The following is a 26,050-nucleotide window of genomic DNA, read 5'->3' on the forward strand; positions in this document are numbered from 1 at the left end:
CTTTTCAGAGATACGGGGCGATTAGCTCACCACAGGAGCACCATGAGTTAGACATGATTAGGAATACCTAGACGATGGATGTGCGGCAGTTCTCATTAGTGCAAAAACAACAGGTGATGGACAGAATGCAGAACAATGTCATGCATTCGCCCCAGTACAGAGATGTAGGCCTAAATCCATCGTTTTTGTGCTCACCATGCCATTCCAGTTTGAACCCAGCCATATGCAAATCAGTCTTGGCCCTGTGCCCCATGGGAACAGTCCAGCCCGAACTGCCAAGCCAGGTTCTCCCTGGACTGGAAACAAGCATCCAATGACTGGTTTCGGGCTTTCAGCCCTCATAAGCCTGGATAGCTTGATTCCAGTGGCGTGGAGAGCACGGGACTCACGTCTGAGCATACCCGTCTCACTCGGGGTGACAAATGCAAAAACAACAGGTGATGGACAGAATGCAGAACAATGTCATACATTCACCCAGTACAGGGATCTAGGCCTAAATCCATCGTTTTTTTGCTGACCATGCCATTCCAGTTTGAACCCAGCCATATGCAAATCAGTCTTGACCCTGTGCCCCATGGGAAAAGGCCAGCCCGAACTGCCAAGCCAGGTCCTCCCTGGACTGGAAACAAGCATCCAAGGACCGGTTTCGGGCTTTCAGCCCTCATCATCCTGGATAGCTTGATTCCAGTGGCATGGAGAGCACGGGACTCACGTCTGAGCATACCCGTCCCACTCGGGGTGACAAATGCAAAAACAACAGGTGATAGACAGAATGCAGAACAATGTCACACATTCACCCCAGTACAGAGATCTAGGCCTAAATCTATCGTTTTTTTGCTCACCATGCCATTCCAGTTTCAATTAAGGTCAAAAGTTACTACTGATTATTCATACATCCATGTTACAGTGGTCAGAGCATTTATTAATGCATTGATAGGGTATAAAATATATCTAAAGTAGGCTAGCTGCATAAAAGATTGTATGTCACAATATTAACTACAGAAATATTTGCTACAAGAAAATCATAACAAAAATATAAAAAAAGAAAATATTGTGGAAGTATAAATTGGTAAGTGCTGATTTACGATTAATTCAACATTCATGTACGGTAAAGATACAAATGTCATAGGTACGTGTATGTGGAGTTTAACAAAGCTGAAATACTCAATAGTTATACCTTTATATACTTGTGAATGTTTTGGCTGTCAATTTGTGCAACAAGTTTGCAATGCATAGAAATGGTCAGGTAGATGTTTTGCAGGCTCACCTACATATAGACCTGTGTCAGCCCCATTTGAGGTTCCCCTCGTCAAGGAAATTATAGAAAATAAGCTTCACTGTCTAGGATAAGTGAACTCACTACTCTTACAAAGAGACAAACAAAAAACTCAGTAACAACTGCTCAAGTCATATCTGCCATCCTTCAGGTGACAAGATACCTTACCCCAAAACTATCCCCCCTCCACACCCCAGACGCTACAGTGGGCTCATTGATCACTTGTTTGACTAGCATCCCCTTTTCGAGGTGAGGCAAGGAGAGATGAGGAGTAAGGAGGAGTGTAGTGAGGAGTAGCAATCCTGCCCATCTCAATCTTGTTTACAGGATTCTTTCCCTCATAAAGAATAAGCCCACTAAATTAGTAAAATAGGCAAATGTCTTGATTCTCAGGTAGATTATATAATATTCCTAGATCTTATGATGTTCCTTCCTCAGCACTCAGGCACATAGAATTTACTAAGGGATGTGTGAACACTTGATCTGAGTAATTTTGTGGTATGCTTTGAGTGCACCTGTGAAACATCTTATTAAATAATATCCTAAGTGCTCATCGCTGCAATGCGTTACTCCATGCAACATACACATAAATGGTATGTGCTTTGGTCTGCATAAACCATCTATCTTCAAAGACACACTGCACTCATTTCAGTATTGCAGTGCAGTTACTCCATGCAGCACACACATACATGCATTGTTCCTTGGGCTACTCAGGCCTTCTACCTTCTGACACTGTATTCAAGGTTTACTGATGATGGATCTTCTGCTCACGGTCTCCCAACTGCAGTCATAGACATCATAATCAGGGATTTTTGGCACCGCAGTTAGGGGGATCTTTTTAAAAAGTCACGCAGCGCAGCCCCCAGCGAGGCTGTTCTACGTTGCGTGACTGAGCGGGAGCAGGAGAGGGGCTCTCTCCCCCCCCTTTCCCTTGTGCCGGCACTAATTTCAGCAGCTGTGCACCATGAACACACCTTAGCGCTGCAGCGCTAGGGTGCGTGCATGAGTGTAGGATAGGTTATGTACAGAAGGGGTACCCTTCCTGTACAAAATACTATGCTAGGCATGATGCAAAGCTTTTCCCACTTTGCATATGTGCAGCATGCATGGAAAGTTGGAAAAGCACATAGAAATTAAAGCATTTCACCTGTTAGCGCCTCTTTGAAGGGGTGTTAACTTTTGGTGCAAAACCATGTTTACAAATCTTTGTAAATATGGTTTTGCATCAAAAGGCTTGGGTGGTTGCATGGGAACGCCCATGTACCACTCATGTAATGCCCCCTCAGTGCAAAGTAACGCAACTTATAGGGTGCTTTCCAGCACAAATCATGCTTTGTGTTGGAAAGAAAATAGCAAAAAAAAGTATTCACGCTAGTTAGCACCTCTTTTGTGGCGCTAAACCAGCGCAAAAGGTTTGAAAATCTCCCCCTTAGTATTTGACAACAGCTATGTTCCCAGCCTCAAGTTTAGATATTACATTCTACAGAATTAAAGATTATGGTCTGCCGGTTTGATACTAGGGATTGTTTTTTTTAAAGTAGTCGGTCTTCATTGCTAACTAATCTCCCATAATCTTGAACAGCTGTCTGAGTTCACAGACGTGGAGAAAGTCGGCTGCAGAGTGATGGTGGAACTTGCTCGCTGGCTTCCCAACGTGGTACTTAGGAACATCCTGGGTCTTTTTGAGATGGAGGCCATCCCACATCCATATGTTGCGTTGTGCCTCCAACGAGTCATTCAAGGTCACGGTAAGTTGCCTGGCATTTGAGAGATCCTTACATCAGGGAAGACCATGCTAAGTGAAGTGGGAAATGGATTAAGTTCTGTTGGACACTATTGGTACAATGATCACACAATCCAAGATAGACGATATTCAAAGCACAATGGGGTAGTGATAGCTACAGACATGGGTCTCCGGTTAGGAGAGTACAGCACTGAGAAATTTCAACATCAGTAGTTCTGGCAGTTAAACTTAGAACCATAGGGTTTAACAGCAGATAAAGACTGTTGGGCCGTCAGCCTGCTTACTGCCTGCTTCTCGGAAATGTATAATGCAATCTGGTTCACAGCTTCAGCTTTTCCACTTAGTACTTTTCTTTGCTTGTCTCACTTGAACATTTTAGATTAAGTTACTGATCCATACAATTTCTGGCAGAATTTTACTGCGCATATTTGGTACTCTCTCTGTGATATCATTGTTACTCGTTACCCCCTCCCCCTTCCACTTCAGTTTTACTTTCTGACCTCTAATGTTGGGGAAATTGATGCTCCCAGGTTCAGGGCCTAGGGAATTCATGAGCAACCCTTCTAAACAAGTATGGCCTCTTGTACTTGAAATACCAGTAACCAGATACTACTGTGAGATCACAGAATAAAATGAACCTCCTTTTAGACTTTGACTCTCAGGGAATTGGCTGTCTATTTCCCGGAATCTCCTACAAGGAAACACAGCTAGTCTCCAGAAAGGACCTAAACAAATACTCTTCTAAATCTTGTGTGCCGCCTGTGTCAGATCAAAGGAAGCCCAAAGGCTGCACCGTTTCTCTGTTGGGCCATCCATCTCACTTCAATGTACACCCCAAGACTCTCCCTTTATATTGTCCCACCCATGTCAGTTCAAAGTACATATATTGGATCCAAACGGGGAAGGACCATAGCACTCCCATGTACTTCTGTTATTTCAATTGGTGTTATTGTCATTGGTGCAAATTGGTAAATCCTCCTGAGTAGGAGGATGAATTCAATGAACGTTTTGTGTTGCTCCCTGGGCGGGAGGGCGTCTCCAATTGCACTCCTTTGGGCATGAAAAGGCATTAATGTGTAAAAAGAACACATCTTTGTATTACTGAAGAAAGTAATATGACACAATGGAATAAAAAGCAACAATGAATAAAATTGATTTGGAAAATAATTTAAAAGAGTGAATACTTTATTGAAATATAAAGGAGTGCAATTGGAGACTTCCTCCCGCCCAGGGAGCAACGCAAACCATTCAGTTCAAAGTACATCCCAGTCCTAAGGTCTATCTGTTGTATGTTTCAGTTTGAAGGGCACTACAGGACTCCCATCTCTGCTGTGGCACCTGTGTACACCCGGGCACCACAGGCCTTTGCCTCCACTATGCAACCAGTCTGAGCTGTGTTTTTTGTTGTCACCTCACAGTGTCCACAATGAAGTATTCTGAGGGTTTAATCCTTGAACGCTTTCTACCCATCATGAAGAAAGCAAGAACTTTCACTCACTGTTGGTATTTCTGCCGCGGTAAGTATAAACTAGTATTAGGAAGCTTCTCTGAAACTGGATGGAGCAAGCACCCACTACAAGAATACATGCAATTTTTCAGAAAAAGCCAGGGATAATTTTATATAATTGTATGTATCATTTTGATCAACAGCCGCAGAGTTTGTCTGAGAATTTTTCCAAAATCTTCTGGGTGTTGAATTCATCTCTAAGAAATGATTTCGCTTTCTTCATAAAATGGACAGATTTTGTACATTGTATGTAAAATTGATATGCTCTGTATTATTTTGAGCAACAGCTGATGTATTAGAATGTGTCAAAAGTCATTAAAAAACTGCCCTCCCTCCCCTTGATTTTTATGAACCTCAAGCATGTATTCTGGGGAAGGGGAAAGTTGGTAGGGTTAAGGGTGTATATAGAGAAAGCATAAGTGGGCTTTTGGACAGAACTGATTTGTATTTTCTCTGCAGCCTTTGCATCCTTAACTTGGGCATTTGCCCAGAGCACAGAAGCAAAGCTTGTTTCGCAATATTTGAAGGGCTATGTTATCTGCAAGGTCTATCTTGACATACCATGCATGAACACCAAGGAAAAGTGCAAGGTAAGTTTTCAAGTCAGAATGGATTCTTGAGAGAGACAAAGCATGCTACTATTATCTACTGAGGGCCCGATTCACAGAATGAATTTAAGACTAAATCCTAAACTTACCACTATTTTGGTATTCACAGAATGCACTTACTACTTTTGGCATTCACAGAATGAACTTAAGACTCAATCCTAAACTTACTACTATTTTGGTATTCACAGAATGCACTTACTACTTTTGGTATTCACAGAAGTTAGGATTTTGTCTTAAGTTTGTCTTAAGACAAACTTAAGAAAGACTTAAGACAGACTTAAGTTAGGATTTTGTCTTAAGTCTGTCTTAAGTCTGCCTTAAGTTTGTCTTAAGTCTGTCTTAAGTCTGTCTTAAGTTTGTCTTAAGACAAACTTAAGACAAAATCCTAACTTCTGTGAATAGCAAAAGTAGTAAATTCATTCTGTGAATGCTAAAAGTAGTAAGTGCATTCTGTGAATACCAAAATAGTAGTAAGTTTAGGATTGAGTCTTAAATTCATTCTGTGAATCGGGCCCTGAGACACCAGTACCACATACTTTACAAAAATGTGCAAAGTGCCAAATATAATATCCCTTTTATCACCATGGATCATTTGAGGAAGGGGCCATGATTCACAAAAGATGGAGCCTTGTGAGGATCATGATGCCCCTCTCTCTGCCTGAACAGTGTTAATAAATAGCATGCTGCTGTCAGTGAGTGAGCATCTATGGTGCTTCACTGAGAAAAACGAAACAGGTCTTGGCTGCTACTACTGGAAGATGGCTCAGATTGACACCATGCGGTTGGTTACTGTCTGTCTTTAGTAGCAAAGTCAACAAAAGACAATGGACTTGAATTCAAACCCAATTAATTACCAATGGTTTAGATTAAATCTAGCACTCCATTCATCACTTTTTTTTCTAAGTGAGACGGCCTAAGTGCTTATCATGATGGCTGCATCAAAATGGGGACGCCCTAGTCCATTGTGCCATAGGCCATATGCAGAGCGGCACTAATGAGGCCCAGTCAGCCATACATTGGTCTGAATTTGCATATACTCACATACAGTGCAAACTTACTAGCTTCAAATGGAATGTTCCTATTGTAGAAGGACCGAGGCTGATTTGCAAACTGTTGATCATTATCTGTATTGGCAAACTGAGCAAAAGAGTGATGGATTAGAATTCAACCAAAAGTACAAATGGTTTAGGTTAATCCATTCTACCCATCACGTCTGAATTTACTCATAGGCGTATGACATGCTGTCTTTCTTGTGTAGAAGTTCTTGTGTAGAAGAATACTATTTAACCATTACTAGAAAGTAAGACTTTAACTGGCACATGCATCAAGGTAGGCTTTTGCGATTCCTTAATTGCGATTATTAAGGAATCGCAATTAAGGAATCACAAAAGCCTATGCATGTAGGAATTGCTATAAAAATAGCGATTCCTAAACATTCCTTAATTGCTACTCGCAAATTGCGAGTAGCAATTAAGGAATGGCTTACCATTCATTCCTATGGGCCTACAGGCCCATGGGAATTAATGGGAAATTGCGCATTCAATTTCAAGGGTGCAAGGGTGTCAAAAGAACACCCTGTTGCACCCCTGAAGTTGATCTGTGCACACATGTTGCGCACACACATGCCCCAAGGACATGTGTGTGTAACCTACAACTTTGAAAAATGCACTTTAGTGCATTTTTCAAAGTTATAATTTCTCTGTAACAGGCGGACCCAAATAGCGAAATCGCTATTTTGGGCCAATAAGGGGGCAGCACAGACCACAGACTAGCTTGTTGGTGTGAAAAAGGCCGCTTTATTGGAAACAGGTGCTCCTTACATACAAGTTCCCTTGGCTTGTGCCGTACAAAACTAAACCTCATTTCCTACTTTACCCCCCACCCCCTCCCCTAAACATTTTCCCCCCTGCAACAATTATAAACACAACTTGCAATTTATTAACCTTTCTACAACTACCTAACTAGGTAAACTTCTTATGTTCTTTCATAACTGTAACTATACATTATTATACCACAACTGACCTAGGAAAAACGCCCCAAAGAAACATAGCGCACCACACCAGCACCTGTTCCAGCGACAACACAAATACAAAATTCCCCCAGATGCACCTGCTCCCAAGAAAACTACCTAGCTGAAAAAGTAATGAGCTATCCAACAACAAACCCCGCAAAAACCAGCTGGAAGCTCGTTCCCTGGGGAGGGAGGGCGGGACAAAGCTAACCTGCCCAGTATCCTCCCTGACAGGCTGTTGTGTCACAAACTCCAAAATGGTGGCTAGTGACACAAGAAGGCCGGTTATAAAATGGCCAAGCCCAAAACTAGCCCAACCCAAGCCCAACAAGCCCAACGCCAGCCCAATGAAGCTCAACCAGCCCAATGGGCTCTGGCTGCCCCCCGGCCCAAAAAACCCCGGGGGGACAGGCTTCTCGCTGGTCGGCCACCACCCCCATGCCCTATTGGGCCAAAAAGGGGGGCAGCACAGACCACAGACTGCTTGATGGTGTGAAAAATGCAGCTTTTTTGGAAACAGGTGCACCTTAAATACAAGTTCCCTTGGCCTGTGCCGTACAAACCTAAACCTAACTAAATATTGTCTTCCTACTTTATCCCCCACCCCCTCCCCTAAACGTGTTCCCCCCTGGAAGAATTATAAACACAACTTGCAATTTCCTAACCTTTCTACAACTACCTAACTAGGTAACCTTCTTATGTTCTTTCATAACTGTAACTATACATCATTATACCACAACTGACCAGGAAAAAAGCCATCCGGAAAGTCGACCCCACTAGGACTCCTGACGCTTTGGGTATCTGCACACCCCTATCGCTCTGTCCAAAGCCTTCTTCAACTGCACTATATACAATTCCATGCCATAGCGGGACAGATGCAACCCATCTTCCCTGAAGACTTACACTGCCGTATAGCGCAGCTCCGGACGTTCCCTCCTTCCAAACCCTTCTTTGTCGCAAAAAACTCTCATGACCCTATAAATCTTCCTTCGCGCCCTTTCTATGGCCACCGACCGTTCAGCTCCTCTCCAATATCTCTTCGGTATAAACTCAGACCATATCACATGGCAACCAGACTATTGCCGCTGAATCTCCAGCAAATCCTGCTTCATTTGTTTCAGCAACGCTAAGCCTTTTCCCCTAAATGAATAACCAGAACATCCGGGCAAACTCCCCCCTTAACTACCTTACTCAGCTCTGGAATTAACTCATGCAACCTCATGCCCCTCTTCCCTTGCCAGTAACAACGAAAAGCCTAGGATCCAATGCTGGATTCAAATTCCTGGTCTTGTCCCATTCATATCGCTCCGCTTGTTTCATGAAAGAGTGTCCTAAGATGAGGATGGACAATGCTGCTATGGTCGGTCCCGCCTCCACACCTGAAAGGCACAAATGTGAGACAAGCGACAACAAATCAAGCCTTCTCCTCCCTGAAACCCCGCATCCTGATGTATGTCTTATAACAGTCCGATTTCCAGCACCCCAGTCGCATCAAATCCTCCCTCCGCACCCCTTCTTTGCCAGACCAAGCAAAGAAGTTGTTGCGCCTATACGAAAGGAGTGCATCCCAAACAGTCTGGTGTTCTCACCCATAGCGTGAAGGGCGTGCCGCAGAACCCAAAGTAGTCGTGCCGCTGACACCTGGCTACCCTCGGCCCGTCGAAAAACCTCACCCGCCTCATCACTCGCCCGGGACGCCGGCATCTCACCCCACAACGCGGGGCACACCGCCCGATCCGCCACGCATCCCATGACAACCCATTTCCCCACTCCCCGTTGATTAGTCTTCGAGTGCCGCAAATAAACCGCCACCTCCATGATCCGCAACTCCACCTCCCCCCACTGTACCCCCTGTTTCCCTCTTGTCCCCAGGGGCTCTGACACCCGAAAAACCCCGAAATACATCCGCGACATTAGCATGGAAAACAGAATAGCTTCCTCTCTGTTGCGGCAAATCTCCGGCATGAGCTTATCAAGCCGACAAGAATCCCCGCCGTAATGGGCGGCGCAGTGAGGCATTGGCACCTCGTTCCCGCGCCCATCCTTCCAATAAACGTGCACCCAGTTCACCCACCGACGGTGAATAGCCTCACCACAATTTTCCCATGAATGCTATGGCCGACTGCTTGCCCGCGATTGTCAACTCGGACATTCCTTTGTCCATTATTGCCAAAATGAAGTGCACCACCTGCTCACCCCTCAACCCATGACTGTCTAGCCGCGTCGCCCCACTGTCCAAAAAGTCCTGCCAAGCCTGCTCATACGCCCTCCACGTTGAAACGGCCACTGACCCTCTTACCAGTTGAGCAACTCTTTCTCTCCTACTGATCACATTCCTGTCGGCACCTGCATCTTGCATTCGTCCGCCTCCATGGCTAGCCCATGGAACCTCTGCCACTGTGAACGAGACAAAGCATCCGCAATGTCATTGTCCACCCCCGGCACATGCCGGGCTTGAAACAAAATGTCATGTTCCAAACATTGCAACACAAATACCCTAAACAACTTGCGCACCTGTGGGTCCCTGGCTGACGGCTTATTCACGACATGTACCACCGACATGTTATCCACCCTAAAAATCACCTTTTTGTGTGCCAGCTCCCCTGCCCACACCGTCACCGCCACCAGCTGGGGAAACCGTTCCAAAAATACAATGCTCCTTCCCCCGTTCTGCCACTGTGGGGGCCAAACCTCAGCGCACCACTTCCCTTGCCAATACAGTCCAAAACCACCCACCCCCGCCTCGTCCAAGGAGATGGTCGTGTCCCATTCCCACTCCTCCGGGGGGGCCATGGGAATACCATTAAATCACTCCAAGAACGCACGCCACATGCGCAGGTCTTCCTTCGTACCCGCCGACAGGCGCAGATGAGGGTGCGGTAGTGTCAAAGCGAACAGGGACACGCCCAGACGTTTGCAAAAGGTTTGGCCCGCTCGCACCACCCGGCACGCAAAGTTCAAGTGCCCTAAGAGAACCTGCACTTCCCGTACCGTTACCTAATGCTTGGCCAACATGGTGTCAATCAACAGCAGAATGTGCACCTTCTTATCTCCCAGAAAACGGGTCTCCATGGCTACAGAGTCTAGTTCTATACCCAGAAATGACAGCCCGTGCTTGGACCTTGTGACTTCTCTGGTGCCAGGGGCACACCCAGGTAGCCCATGAGCTCTCTAAAACTGTCCAGCTGCTGGTGGCAGTCCACCGAACCAGGCAGTCCCACCAGGAAAAAGTCATCCAGGTAGTGCGTCACTGTCTCTTTGCCCGTGTGCCACGAAAAAAGCCACTGCAAAAGGAGCTGAACCGTTCAAACAAAGCACAAGAGATGAAACACCCCATGGGTAAAGCTTTGTCCACGAAGATGGACCCCTCGAACTGAATCCTCAATAGTTGAAAATCCTCCGGGTGTACCCAACGCAGTCAAAAAGCTGACTTGATGTCGCGTTTTGCCATGAGGGCGCCTGTCCCCACCGTCACAACCAGCCGCTTGCCACGTCCACGGAGGAGTAAGAAACCGACGACAGATCAGCCGCTATGTAATCACTGACCGACGCCCCCTACGGCCATGACAGATGCTGAATCAGCCGATACTGTCCAGGCTCCTTCTTTGGCACCACTGCGATAGGGGAGATAATCAGGTCTCGAATAGGGGTCACTTGAAAAGGCCCCACCATCCGCCCTTCCCAGACTTCCTTTCCCAGTTTATCCAGTACCACCGCTGTGTGTGCTGACAGATTTTAGATTTTCGGCCCATCTGGCAGCTCTCAGACCCTCGTACCCCTGCCGGAAACCCTCCCGAAACCCCTGCCGAAGCAGTCCTGTGTCTTCGGTCCATGGATAAGACGCCAAGAAGGTTTCCTGCCGTTCCTGTTTAAATGGTGTATGAGCCTTTCCCCAGAGACCCCTGTCCTCCCCTACCTCCCCTGCCCCCGACTGTTGCCCCGACAGCGCGGACTGCTGACCCTGACTACCGCCTCCCTTCCCCCAGCATTGCACCACTGGGTACCGCCCTGCGCATTTGGAGCATTCGCACCAGAACCTGCAATATTATCTAGCACAAGCGCCCTTGTTGTAGTACCAACACACTCCCACTGTGGCACTGAACGTATTCCATCCCTGCCCCACCCCACCTGAAAGGGGCGAGGCGCGAGCAGTAAACCGCTGGCGGTTTATATTGTTTTGCCAAACGTTGCCCCACCCTATGGTCTGCTGGTGTAGATCTGAATCGATTTCCCCCCATTTCGCCTCCGGGTCCCAGGCCAAGCGCGCTCTAAACTTTTCGTCATAGTGTGACCATGCGTAACGCCCGTACATGAGCGGCGCTCACCGGATCACGTCCATGTATTTAAACAGCACGACAGACCGGTCCGGGTACTTTTCGCAGTACACACTGGCAAAAATCAAGAAACCAGCTGACCAATTTTCAATGTTCAGGGGCACCCTTGGCCGCTTAGCCAACTCGAGCTCCTCCTCCTTAGACCCCTCCTTTGCCGTCAGCTCACGATGCAGGAGCTTTAAGATATCCACTTACTCCCCTTTCCATATCTTCTCCTTGGTGGCCAACGACAGGTGTGCCCCCAAGGGATTCGTAATGCCCATATTCGGCAGCTTGCGCACCGGGACCTCATGACTCTGCTTACCTTCCTTACCATCCTTGCTCTCCTTGGGTATTCCCCCATCCGCCTTTCCCCCCGTCGCACCTAGACCCGTCTCCTCCGGCCCCACCCCTGTGTCCCACACGTTCGTTCCTTTATTCAAATGAACTCCTCTTCCTTCCCCCGCATCCGTGCCGACCGAGACCTTGTCCTGCGTGACTTACCTGGCGTCAAGGTCGGCGTCCGCACTGGATCCCGCCGCCTAACCAGTTGAGCAGGGGGGTCGTCACTCTCTCCGCCTTGGGTCTCTTTCGCGCACACTGCAAGCAACTAGGAACAGCATTACTCCGATACCCCCATCCTAACCCTCCCCCGCCTCTGCTACAATATTTCTCCTTCCACCACACTCTCCTCATCATAATCCAACTGTGACGGGCCATCCACCTCGGACTGCAGCCCTGTTAGCCCCATGCGTTCTTGCCATAGGCCGCCCTGTGCGGGCTCCCGCCTGCTCAGCCCTACCCGCTCCCTAAGTGTAATCCAAATGGGACGGGCCGTCCACCTCAGACTCCAGCCCTGTTAGCCCCATGCGTTCTTGCCATAGGCCGCCCTCTGAGGGCTCCAGCCTGCTCAGCCCTGCCCGCTCCCTACATGAGCGGAGCAGGTCACCCAAATCCAAACTCTCTTCCCTCTGCCCTGTGTGCCACTCCTCCGGGTCCCGATCTGAACTGACGGACCTCTGCCCCCATTCCCCGGTGGCTGCATTGACTCGTCGGGGGGGGGTTGGCGGGGTCTTACTGCCCGCCTCCTGTAGGACGCTACCGTCAGGTCCCTCGTGGGAGCACAACCGCCTGCGTGAGGCAGAGCTGGCCCATCCTCCCGAGCACCTCACCATGCAGTCCTGCTGAAAGAAAGAGGTGGAGTCCAACATGCCGGGGTTAAACCTGTCCCCTAAGCTGTCAAACCCACCAGCGTCCCCCCGGGAGCCCCCCAATCCCCCCAACCCCCACCGCACCGGACGAATGGCCCTGCACCGCGACTGGGTAGACCGCCAAGCCCCAGGCCCACTCCCCTGAGCGCCCCCCCCCAACCACCTGCACTTTTCTCCCCGTCACTCCATACCAAGGACTCCATCTCCCGGCGGACCACGCCTCCCCCCGGGCCCCCCGGCACCCATGCACCCCCACTAAACCCGACGATCCCAACGGCTCTCCCCAGGCCCCAGCGGCCGGCCACCGATTGCGCCGGTCCTCAGACGCCCTCTCGCGCCGTTCCCCCACGTCCAAAGCCGGCATGGATCCCAATGTAGAAAATCCCTGCCCCCCTGCCTCTCCCCCCACCCGTCGCCCGGCATCTCCCTCAACCCCATATTCTTGGAGAGCCCCCGCCTCTCTCCCACTTGACCCCTCCCCCACACCAAGACTACGCGACCTGGCCTGTACCTCCATGCCCCTGGCATATTCTCTCGGACCCTCTAATGCCCCATGTCCCCCATGCCCCCTCCCCTGCCCCTTCCCCCTCTTCCGTGCTATCAATAAGCAAGGTGTAAGACCCCCTGCTGTTCTCCAGGGCGGGCGTGTCCCCCCACCGCTCCACCCGTTCTGGGACCACCGCACCTCTCTTTTGCCACGTTTCCGCTTGTGGGCGCCACCCCCCTCGCCCGCTTCAACCCTGCATCCCCTGCCCCTCCCTGGACCGTGCCGCCCCCTCCCTAAACACAAGGTAGGCCGTGCAACAGTGCCCCGCTTCCCACCCCACGGGCGTTTGACAGGCGATTGCCACCCGCTGCGCTCCTAGAGGGTCTCACCTTCACGCCGGGCCGCAGCATGTCAGTCCGGTCTGCATCCTCTAAGAGGCGGATGGCCTCTAGGACACGCAGATCCTCCAAGCGTGCTATCCCTCTCAGTCAATGGGCCCCGTGCAGAGACGCTCCTCAGATCTCCTTGCTGACACCATGCACCGTCCCTCACAGCTGGTGACCAAAGGCTCCCACTGCCACTATCACCGAGAAACACACAACAGAACCCCACCACAAAGCTAAACAAAGCTAAAGTCAACAAAGCTAAATTGCCCAGTGTTGTCCGTGACAGGCTGTTCAATCAGTCATTTGTTAAGCGCACTACATACCCGCGAGGGTCTCAAGGCGCTGGGGGGGAGGTGGGGGCCGCTACTGATCGAACAGCCAGGTCTTTAGTGTCCTCCTGAAGGTCAGCAGGTCTTGGGTCTGTCGTAGCCTCAGTGTGAGGGTGTTCCATGTCTTGGCGGCGAGGTGGGAGAAGGATCTCCCGCTGGTGGTGTTCTTCTGATGCGTGGGACGGTGGCGAGTGAGACGTCGGCGGAACGTAGCTGGTGGTTGGGGGCGTAGAAGGAGAGCCGTCTGTTGAGGTAGTCTGGGCCGGTCTTGTGGAGTGCCTTGTGTCCGTGGATGAGGAGCTTGAATGATATCCTCTTGTTGACAGGGAGCCAGTGCAGGTTTCTCAGGTGGGGGGGTGATGTGGCCGTGTCGTGGTACATCGAGGATCAGTCGTGCTGAGGCGTTTTGGATGCGTTGTAGTCGATTGATGAGCTTGGTCGGGGCTCACGTGTAGAGGGCGTTTCCGTAGTCGAGTCTGCTGATGACGAGGGCCTGGGTGACTGTCTTTCTTGTATCTGTCGGGATCCATCTGTAGATCTTGCGGAGCATGCGGAGGGTGTTGAAACAGGAGGAGGAGACGGCGTTGACTTACTTGCTCATTGAAAGCGCTGAGTCAAGGATGATTCCCAGGTTGCGTGCATGGTCGGTGGGGGTCGGGCTGCCCCCAGTGCCGTTGGCCATCAGGAGTCATCCCAGGCTGACGGGTTGGAGCCGACGATGAGGACCTCAGTCTTGTCCGAGATCAGCTTCAGACGGCTGATCTTCATCCAGTCGGCGATGGCCTTCAATCCTTCATGGAGGTTGGCTTTGGCGGTGATGGGGTCCTTGGTGAGGGAGAGGATCAGTTGAGTGTCGTCGGCGTAGGAGATTATGTTGAGGTTGTGCTTTCGGGCAAAGTGTGCAAGCGGGGCCATGTAAATGTTGAACAGTGCCGGGCTGAGGGAGGATCCTTGGGGTACGCTGCAGATGATCTCGGAGGCTTCGGAATGGAACTGGGGGAGGTGGACGCTTTGGGTTCTGCCGGAGAGGAAGGAGGTGGTCCATTCCAGAGCCTTGTCTCGGATCCCTGCGGCGTGGAGCTGTTTGCGTAGTGTGCGGTGGCAGACGGTGTCGAAGGCGGCGGAGAGGTCTAGGAGGATGAGTGCTTCAGTCTCCCCGTTGTCTAGCAGGGTCCTGATGTCGTCGGTGGCGGGGATGAGAGCGGTCTCGGTGCTGTGGTTGCTGCGGAACCCTGACTGGGAAGGGTCCAGGATTCTGTTCTCTTCGAGGTATTGGGTTAGCTGTCTGTTAATGATTTGCTCAATGACCTTGGCCGGGAAGGGGAGCAGAGAGATGGGTCGGAAGTTCTTGAGGACTCTTGGGTCTGCCTTGGGTTTTGTGAGTAGGGTGTTGATCTTGGCATGTTTCCAGCTCTCTGGGAAGGTCGCGGTCTCAAGGGAGAGATTGATGATGTTGCGTAGGTGGGGTGCGATGGAGCTGCCTGCTTTGTTGAAGACGTGGTGCGGGAATGGGTATGACTGAGAGCCGGAGTTGATTGTGCTCATGGTCTTGATGGTGTCATTAATGCTCACGCTGGTCCAGGCTAGCTAGGGGACATGGTCGATGGTGTGCGGAGGGTCTGTTGTGTTGCTGTCATTTGGTGATGTCTGGGTGTTGAAGCTGTTGTGGATGTCTGTTATCTTGCGGTGGAAGAAGGTGGCGAGGGAGTCGCACAGAGCTTGCGACGGCAGGATGTCGTTGGTGTTGGAGCTGGGGTTGGATAGTTCCTTCACGATGTTGAAGAGCTCCTTGCTGTCGTGGGCATGGTTGTCGAGGCGGTCTTTGAAGGAGGTCTTTTTGGCAGCCCTGATGAGGTGGTGGTGGTTGCGGATGGCATCCTTGTGTGCTGCATGGCTGTCCAGAGTTTGTTCACTGTGCCATTTCTTCTCTAGTTTCCGGCAGGCTTGCTTGGAATCTAGGAGTTCTGCGGTGAACCAGCTGGCCCTCTTGCTGGTGTCTCTGTGGGGGGGTTTCTTCAGCGGGGCGAGGGTGTTGGCGCAGTCCTCGATCCAGCGTCTGAGGTTGTGGGCAGCAACGTCGGTGTTGGAGGGTTCGGTGGGGGGGCTGAGAGCGAGGTTTGCATGTAGTTGGCCTTCGGTGATTTTGCTCCAGCGGCAGCGGGGATCTGTTGGGTGTGGTGGTGTGTGGTGGGTTTCTGGAAGGTGAAGTGGATGCAGCGGTGGTCAGTCAAGAGGAGTTCGGTGGTGTGGCTGACGGAGACATGCGGGCTTGAGGAGAAGACGGGGTCGAGCGTGTGGCCGGCAGAGTGGGTGGGTGTTGTGACTGGTTGTCTCAGTCCAAGGTTGGTGAGGTTATCCATCAGGGTTGTAGAGTTGTTGTTGTTGTTATTGTTCTCAAGGTGAAAGTTCAGGTCTCCGAGGAGGATGTAGTCGGTGGAGGTCAGGGCGTGCGTGCTGATGAAGTCAGCGATGGAGTCGCTGAACTGGGGGCAGGGTCCGGGGGGTCGGTAGACGAGGGTGCTTCTGAGCATGGAGTTGGGGTCTGTGTGGATCTGGAAATGCATGTGTTCGGTGGTGCTGAGCGCGTCGTCAGTGCTAGTCGAGACCCTGATGCTGTTCTTGTGGTCGATGGCGATTCCTCCTCCGACTCCATTGTGCGGTCTCTGCGGGTGATCTTGTATCCGTCTGGGATGGCTATGGCGATTTCGGGTGCGGAGGAGTTGTTCAACCAGGTCTCAGTCAGGAAGGCGACGTCCGGGGAGGTTGTGTTGAGCAGGTCCCAGAGCTCAATGGCATGTTTGCATGCGGAGCGGGTGTTCAGTAGTATGCATCGGAGGTGGTTGAGGTCTTTCATGCCGGGTGGCTCGTCGGCTCTGTGGCTGGTGTAGCTGCAGTTCCGGCAGGTGAAGGGACCATGTGTGCGTTTTGGGGCGGCCTTGAAGCAGTTGTGGGTCCGTCCGGGGTTGAGAGCGTGCAGAGTGCTGGCGTCGTAGTGGCGGCGGTCGTCATGGCGGGTGCGGGGGCCAGGGGTTCTTGCGCTGGGCGCGGTCCAGGCGCAGACAGGCTGCAGATGGGCTTGCTGCGCACCAGTGGCATGTATGGAGAGATGGGAGTGCAGCAGCTGGGAGGCGGGGGCAGCGAAAGGGCAGTCAGGGGGGCGGAGCCGCAGGGGACGCAGCAGCGGGGGTGGTGAGGGGCGACGAAGGAAACAGAAGGCAAAAGGGCACAACAATTGAGGGGGGAACGATTTGCACAGAGGGCAGAAAGGTCACAAAAAGGGCAAAAAGGTCACAAGAATACAGGGGGAAACGAGTGGCACAGAAGGCAAAAGGTCACAAGAAGGGCAAAAAGGTCACAGAAAAAGGAGGGGAAACGAGTGGCACATAAGGCAAAAGGTCACAAGAAAGGGCAGAAAGGTCACAAAAAATGGAGGGAACCGAGTGGCACAGAAGGCAGAAAGGTCACAGAAATGCAGGGGCAGCTAAGCAACAGAAGGCAAAAACTGGCAGAGAGACACGGGGGCCGTGAGGGGAGCAGAATGAAAAAGCAGGCAGAGAGGCACGGGGGCAGTGAGGGGAGCAGAAGGGAAACCAGGGAGAGAGACACGGGGCAGTGAGGGGAACAGAGGGAGAGAACGGGCACAGACCACATACAGGCAGCGGGGAGGCAGACAACAGCAGTCACAGACAACAATGAAAATGCAGTCACTACAACGGGAGTAATGAAAGAAAATACAGGCAATACAATGGATGATGAGCAAACCTACGACCTACCACTGGCCACCAGGGATGAGGCGCAGGTGGTAGCTTGCGTGTGGAGGAGGGCCTCGAACTTCCTCAGCAGCAGCAGCTGGGCAGGGAGGCACAGGCGGTGCTGTGCGGAGGGGGAGTGATCTACCTGGAAGGGTAATGGGTCATGGGTCGCTCTCCTCACCGCACAGCAGCCGGCCTATATGGGGAGGTGGGAGGGAGGAGCAGCTGGGAGGCGAGAGGTGGGGGCAGCAAATGGACAGCTCGGGGGAGGAGCCACAGGGGATGCAGCGGCGAGGGGTGACAAAGTAAACAGAAGGCAAAAGGGCACAACAATTGAGGGGAAACGAGTGGCACAGAAGGCAGAAAGGTCACAAAAAGGGCAAAAGGTCACAGATATACAGGGGGAAATGAGTGGCACAGAGGCACAAAGGTCACGAGAAAGGGCAGAAAGGTCAGAAAAATCGGGGGAAACGAGTGACACAGATGCACAAAGTTCACACGAAAGGGCAGAAAGGTCACATAAATGGAGGGAAACGAGTGGCATAGAGGGCACAAAGGTCACAAGAAAGGGCGGAAAGGTCACAAAAAATGGGGGGAAATGAGTGGCACAGAAGGCAGAAAGATCACAAGAAAGGGCAGAAAGGTCACAAAAAACGGGAGGAAACGAGTGGCACAGAGGGTACAAAGGTCCCCAGAAAGGGCAGAAAAGTCACAAAAAACGGGGGTAAACGAGTGGCACAGAGGGCAAAAGGTCACAAGAAAGGGCAGAAGGGTCACAAAAAACGGGGGAAACGAGTGGCACAGAGGCACAAAGGTCACAAGAAAGGGCAGAAAGGTCACAAAAAATGGGGGGAAACGAGTGGCACAGAGGCACAAAGGTCACAGGAAAGGGCAGAAAAAATGGGGGGAAACGAGTGGCACAGAGGGCAGAAAGATCCCAAGAAAGGGCAGAAAGGTCACAAAAAGCGGGGGGAAACGAGAGGTACAGAGGCACAAAGGTCTCAAGAAAGGGCAGAAAGGTCACAAAAAATGGGGGGAAACGAATGGCACAGAGGCACAAAGGTCTCAGGAAAGGGCAGAAAGGTCAGAAAAAATGGGGGGTAACGAGTGGCACAGAGGGCAGAAAGGTCCCAAGAAAGGGCAGAAAGGTCACAAAAAGCAGGGGGGAAACGAGAGGTACAGAGGCACAAAGTTCTCAAGAAAGGGCAAAAAGGTCACAAAAAATGGGGGGAAACGAGTGGCACAGAGGCATAAAGGTCACAGGAAAGGGCAGAAAGGTCAGAAAAAATGGGGGGAAACGAGTGGCACAGAGGGCAGAAAGGTCCCAAAAAGCGGGGGGGAAACGAGTGGCACAGAGGCACAAAGGTCACAAGAAAGGGCAGAAAGGTCACAAAAAACGGGGGGAAACGAGTGGCACAGAGGCACAAAGGTCACAAGAAGGACAAAAAGGTCACAGAAAAACAAGTGGAAACGAGTGGCACAGAAGGCAAAAGGTCACAAGAAAGGGCAGAAAGGTCACAAAAAACGGGGGTAAAGAGTGGCACAGAAGGCAGAAAGTCACAGAAATGCAGGGGCAGCTAAGCAACAGAAGGCAAAAACGGGCAGCGAGTCACGGGGCCATGAGGGGAGCAGAAGGAAAAAACGGGCAGAGAGACACGGGGCAGGGAGGGGAGCAGAAGGGAAACCGGGGGGAGAGACACGGGGGCAGCGAGGGGAACAGAGGGATAGAACGGGCAAAGACCACGTACAGGCAGCAGGGGAGACAGACAACAGCAGTCACAGACACAACAATGAAAATGCAGTCACTACAACGGGAGCAATGAAAGAAGATACAAGCAATACAATGGAGGATGAGCAAACCTACGTCCTACCACTGGTCACCAGGGATGAGGCGCAGGTGGTAGCCTGCGGGTGGAGGAGGGCCTTGAACTTCCTCAGCAGCGGCAGCTGGGCAGGGAGGCACTGGCGGTGCTGTGCGGAGGGGGAGCGATCTACCTGGAAGGGTCAAGGGTTGCTGTTGTGTCACAAACACCAAAATGGTGGCTAATGACACAAGATGGCTGGTTATAAAAACCCCAAGCCCAAAACTAGCCCAACCCAAGCCCAACAAGCCAAATGCCAGCCCCATGGATCCCAACCAGCCCAATGGGCTCTGGCTGCCAAGCCCAAACCTAGCCCAACCCCAAGCCCAACAAGCCCAACACCAGCCCATTGAAGCCCAACCAGCCCAATGGGCTCTGGCTCCCCTCTGGCCCAAAAACCCCAAAGGGGGCAGGCCTCCCGCTGGTCGGCCGCCCCCCCCCCCAAGCCCCATTAAAAGGCATCTTGCATTGCATTCAAGGCATCGCAATTTGCGATGCCTTAAGTGCAATTGCACTTTGCTATTTTTGCATTTGGGATGATGCATCCCAAATGCAAAAATAACGGGCGCAAAGCGGCAGATTCTGAGAATCGGCCCGTTTGCAACCGGGTTTTCCTTTGATGGATGTGGGCCTAAATACGGACATGGGAGCAAATCAAATTGCGTGGGTCTTGTAAGTATGGGGCAACCTGGCTTCCTCTGCAAAGTGATTGTAACATGGGATAAATAAAACAAGAAACTGTGACTTCTTCAATTAGGAAATAAATGTTACCTTCTGACTATGGTAAGAACTTCCTGAATGCAGGCATATGAGTACAAGTTAACCCATGCCATGACTTTTTTTATGACAATGCATAAACATGCATCTCCACCACAAGTATTTTGCCATACAAAAACAATCAGTGTCCCCGCTTCACACGTACAGAGGTCAGAGGTATGTACTCTCTTCTGTGTTACTTCCTGTAGATCCGTGAACAGGTGTTACTGACACTTGGCCCAATGGCGACTCTGCTTCCCCCAGACCAGCTGGCTTTGGAACTACCAGGGGTGTTCCGAGAGGTATTATACCTCCAGGCAAGCCTGCCGAAAGAGAACACATTTGGCCTGATAAAGGTATGTCTGGGGCAAATGTACCCCTCAGAAATATCTACTGTATGTTTGAATGAATTATGTCCATGATGTATCGAAGAGAATCATAAGGGGGTGTCTAGTGAGAAGATGTTGTGTTTGGGGGTATTCTCTGCTTGTCTCTCAGATCTCTGCTGGATTTTTCTGCAGCTTTCGACACATCTGACCTAGAGCCCAGATCGGAGTGGTCATTATCTTGGTCTTCTCTTTTTTTCACCAGGGATATCATAGTCGGGCCTTCATTACAAGGGGCACAAAAATTCTGATGGTACAGGTTTCATTGGAATCATGAGGTTTGGAGGAATATGGCAGCTCTGCTGTGTTTCCTCAAAAGACCGGGGAAAAACAAGTACAGTAAATGAAATGTGACACCCATATGTTATTGCTCCCAAAATTTGAGTTCTTGTTATTTGCCCTTCCTAGACTCACAGCGAAATAGCAGATTATGATAGGTCACTCATAATGAGGGTCACAGTAATGCAGATGGAATCTAAGGAATCACAGAAATTATTTACACTGGTGCATTATTTTTTAAAACCCTTTCATTTTCAATTTTCTTGGGAGAAACTGCCTTTTTGTGTGGTCGCTGCACCACTACATAGAAGAAAGTAATGCTTTTGGAGATTCATTGTGTCAAAAAAGCAAAACTTTGAATCAAGACCATGTCAGTTTTTCTTCCTTCACTTTATTAGCCTTCCTGTCTCACTAGGAGTTAAAAACAAACTTATTCACAACTTTTGAATGTATAACTTATTTTTCGTTTTTCTATAACCCCCATATTGAGACAGAAACAATAACCAACTGGTTTTATTGTTACAATTGTACTTGATACCACCCATAAGAATTGTAATCATGGGCCCCTACTAGGGATCCAGATCACTTCTTCCCTTTAACCTCCATCGTTGGACCAACACTTACCTTATTTTTCATGAGTTGGTTTATATACTTTAGAAAAGGGTTTCACGTTTTTTTAAATCTGTCTATGTATGTTTTCTTAATAGCTATAGTTCACATGTGCCTCATAAATGTTCTATAGAAAACCTCTAAAAGCTTGGGAACTTACCATATACACTTTGTAACATCCAATGTCACCCTACCCCCCAGAGCAGCCTCATCAACAACTTCTATCTTAAGATTCTTATCAACTCTCCCCTCTGAGAATTCTGATCACCGCTCCTCTCCCTTTTGGGTATTTGCATCAAATCTCTTGGGATCCTGAACTTTACTTGCCACAGAAGATCATACTCTCCTACCTCTTGAGGATTCTCACCCTGTAAAGCTTCTGATCACATCTTCCTTCGTGGTGATACTGATTACCTCTCCCCAGTCAACCACTGACCCCCTTGAGAGTGTTGATCGCCTGTCCGCCACAAGGATCATGATTACTTCAATCCCCTTGACTGCCTTGAACTTCTTTCCTGAAGATAGAGCTTGATCCTGTCCTCTAATTTTTAAAGTGATGCTTATTCATCACTAGGAAGGGCCCTGTCCCAAGTGATGTCAGATGGCTGTGATTGCGTTGCTTAGTTGGTCAAGATCTGTCGTTTATGTGCAGTAATCATTTAACATAGTAGGAAATGAATGTGCTGAATGAAATTGAAAGCCATATGGATTAGTGATCTCTTTCTAAAGGCTTCTTCCTTACTAATTTCATTTCTTTTCCATTCAGCCTCTCGAAAATTTCCTTAGAGCTGGTGTCACAAAAGCTTGCAAGGAGGCTTCTTTACCGGAAGGGTTTGCAGCACTGCACAATATGGTAGGGGATTTTTTAGGAGACTTTTCTATCATGAAATCACTGTATCTTCTGAACAATAAAGATGATCAGTTGGTGTGATGGACACAAATCCTGATTAGATAGTAGAGATGTGGACTCCACTCCTGCCCATTCACTGACACCTCTCATGAGAGAGCACTAAAAAAGTCCCCTGTTATCTCCATCACAGAAGGCTGAAAATGCCACCCATTGTCTTTAAAGCACAACACTTTAAAGGTAATCCACTGTCTCCAAAGGGGGTGATTTCCATAGCTTGTGAGTGATATCATTAACCACTTTTTTCATAGCAAGGATCACAGAATTCCAGTCACTAGGTCTATAGCAGGAGACTAAGCACATTATTCACTTGTCGACAGCCAAGGAATAACAAAGATAGTCAGTCTCTCAATTCATTTGGTAAAAAAGGTCAACACCTAGCTTAACTGCTGAAGAGTCGAAACTAACACCCACTAGATCTATAATAGTAATGCTTAAGTGAGTAAAACAGAGAGTGAACTAAGGCAAACGTAATAAAGGATAAAAGTCTTAAATTACTCAAGATTTTGAAAGGAGCGCATCTGTTGTGGTCAAATTGTAAATGCTCTACAAAGTAGCAGCACTGAGGGCCAGATGTAGGTCGTAACGTCCGAAAATGGTGATTTTCCTGTTACCGGCCGGTATTTAGCCCTTTCTAATGTAGGAGGCTGGAAATAAGGATTCAGTAATTTACCGATTCCTTATTTTAAGGAATCGGTAAAATACTGAATCCTTATTTTAAGGAATCGGTAAATTACCGAATCCTTAAAACCTATGTAGCTAGCACTCAAGTGAGTGCATTTTTGCTTGAAGGATTCGTTATTTACCACCAACTACAAGTTGGTGGTAAATACTGAATGCAAAACAACAGGTGATGGAGAGAATGCACAACAATGTCATACATTCACCCCAGTACAGAGATCTGGGCCTAAATCCATCGGTTTTTTTGCTCACCATGCCTTTCCAGTTTGAACCCAGCTATATGCAAATCAGTCTTGACCCTGTGCCCCATGGGAACAGTCCAGCCCGAACTGCTAAGCCAGGTCCTCCCTGGACTGGAAACAAGCATCCAAGGACCGGTTTCGGGCTTTCAGCCCTCTTCAGCCTGGATAGCTTGATTCCAGTGGCATGGAGAGCACGGGACTCACGTCTGAGCATACCCGTCCCACTCGGGGTGACAAATGCAAAACAACAGGTGAAGGACAGAATGCAGAACAATGTCATACATTCACCCCAGTACAGAGATCTGGGCCTAAATCCATCGTTTTTTTTGCTCACCATGCCTATCCAGTTTGAACCCAGCTATATGCTGGACTGTTCCCACGAGACACAGGGTCAGACTGATTTGCATATAGCCATGTCTGAACTGGGGTGTCAGAGTGGGCTAAAGAACGGTGATGGATTAAACCCAGATCTTTTGACTGGGTGTGAGTGTTTGATTGATTCGGATGCTCCGTCCATCACCACCCCCTTTTGTATTTATTTATTTATTTATTGCCATTTATAAAGCACGACAAATACCCGCAGGCGTCTCGGTGCCCAGGCGTCTACCGCTTTTGGCCGCCACAAGTGTGGCAGGGTATGCTCAGACGTGAGTCCCTTGCTCACTTTACCACTGGATTCAGGCAAGCCGGGCTGAAGACGGCTGGAATGCCAGAAACCGGTCCTCGGAAGCTTGTTTCCGGTCCAGGGAAGACATGGCTTGGCAGTTCGGGCTGGACTGTTCCCATGAGGCACAGGGTCAGACTGATTTGCATATAGCCATGTTTGAACTGGGGTGGCAGATTGGGCTAAAGAACGGTGATGGATTAAACCCATATCTTTTGACTGGGGGTGAGTGTTTGATTGATTCGGATGCTCCGTCCATCACCACCACCTTTTGTACCGCTTTTGGCCGCCATAAGTGTGGCAGGGTATGCTCAGACGTGAGTCCTTTGCTCACTTTGCCACTGGATTCAGGCAAGCCGGGCTGAAGACGGCTGGAATGCCAGAAACCGGTCCTTGGAAGCTTTTTTCCGGTCCAGGGAAGTCATGGCTTGGCAGTTCGGCGCTGGACTGTTCCCATGAGGCACAGGGTCATACTGATTTGCATATAGCCATGTCTGAACTGGGGTGGCAGAGTGGGCTAAAGAACGGTGATGGATTAAACCCAGATCTTTTGACTGGGTGTGAGTGTTTGATTGATTCGGATGCTCCGTCCATCACCACCCCCTTTTGTACCGGTAAATACTGAATACCTTTAAAAAAGCAATAATTTGCTTTTCTCAAGGTGCCATGTGGCAGACATACATGCCCTTAGGACATGTATGTGCGCCACATGTGCACACATGCACGATTCAGGGTTACAACAGGGTGTCAATGTGACACCCTGCCATCTTGAATATGCTCCCGCTATTACCGATTCTGTAAATACCGAATCGGTAATAGTGAATGGCTTCCCATTCATTCCTATGGGCCTCCAGGTCCATAGGAATGAATAGGAAGGTATTTCTTATTACCGAATTGGTATTACTGAATCGGTAATAAGAAGTATTTCCAAATCGGTAAAGTGGGCAGATGACGGGATAGAGAAAATAAAATAAATAAATAAATAAAACCACCTCGATGACCTCATTATGAGCTGGCTGCAAATTGGTTTGAGGATACCGGGTCCTGGAATCTATAATTCTTGACTGTTATCCCGCTTCAAATGCTGGCTATCCTGAGTTTTCCCTAGAATGAGAATAACAACTTGGACCCAGAGTTACCAAAATATTTGGGATAATAAATACGCATTTCGGCTCCTGAAAGAGAGCTGGGATCGTGAGGAAGGTCTTAACTACACACAGCTCTGTTATCCACAGTATCAGAGATCCTCTTGTTCTGCACATTACAGTATGTGGGACAATAAATGATAATCGCCCCCTCACTAAATATTGTCTTCTTTTCTTTGGCAGATCTCTGCCGAGGAACCTCTGTCTCACAAAGGGCAAGCAGCTAAACAGACAGCAAATGAGCTCCTCCTCCTGCTTGGTGAGTACAGGATTGGTAAATCCTCAAACCCCATTTATTTGTTCGTCTAAAAATGTAATTGTAATTGAAAAAGTGAGCTTGTTCATTGGTTATTAGCTTGTACTAATCACCTTTGCTTCTGGCTGTGCCCTCCCCACATATCTCTATATTGCCTCCTTTGCCAATGCTTGTGCATTGCTAGTTCCACCTATGCCCTTTCCACTGCTATTGCCAGTTCTATCCATGCCTTGATGATAAATCACATGGGTGCATCTCCACTGTCCATGGCTCCTCTGAACATTACCTTCGCTCTTGTCTCCAGGCTCATTTTGTTACTCATAACTTTCCTCAGAACCATTTAAATGTTTTCTCTGTCGATGCATCTTCTACTCACGCTGCTTTAGTTCCTTTCTGTCCCTGCTTCCTCTGCCATGCCTCATCAGTAAACTTTAATCACCTCCTCACACCCTGTGGCCAAACATCTTTCTTTTTTCTCATCCCTTCTTTTCCTTTGCCTGCAAACTGCCCATGCTCCTGCACAATCCCTCCAACAATGGCTGTTTATAGACGCCTCCTTTGGTCATGTCTCCTCTGCTCATGCATGTACCCATACATTCTCTGCTATTGCCTTCACTGCCTTACTCTTTACTATATCTG

The 26,050-nt window shown here is 49.4% G+C and overlaps 1 protein-coding gene across 9 annotated transcripts in view; it reads left to right on the plus strand.

Moving 5' to 3' along the window:
• Positions 1-2,862: 2,862 nt before the first annotated feature.
• The window catches only part of LOC144763503 (uncharacterized), a 556,338-nt gene continuing 533,150 nt past the window's right edge, over positions 2,863-26,050 (plus strand). For 8 of the 9 annotated variants that reach the window (XM_078649154.1, XM_078649147.1, XM_078649152.1 and 5 more), the window contains exons 1-6: positions 2,863-3,024; positions 4,439-4,537; positions 4,987-5,117; positions 20,452-20,598; positions 22,283-22,369; positions 25,339-25,414. In XM_078649154.1, coding sequence (XP_078505280.1) covers positions 2,901-3,024; positions 4,439-4,537; positions 4,987-5,117; positions 20,452-20,598; positions 22,283-22,369; positions 25,339-25,414 — 664 coding nt within the window. In that variant the 5' untranslated portion in view covers positions 2,863-2,900. The remainder of the gene's footprint in view (positions 3,025-4,438; positions 4,538-4,986; positions 5,118-20,451; positions 20,599-22,282; positions 22,370-25,338; positions 25,415-26,050) is intronic. The other variant, XM_078649149.1, reaches the window with a different exon arrangement.

This window comes from Lissotriton helveticus, chromosome 6 (genome assembly GCF_964261635.1).
Source record: "Lissotriton helveticus chromosome 6, aLisHel1.1, whole genome shotgun sequence".
Lineage (NCBI taxonomy): Eukaryota > Metazoa > Chordata > Amphibia > Caudata > Salamandridae > Lissotriton > Lissotriton helveticus.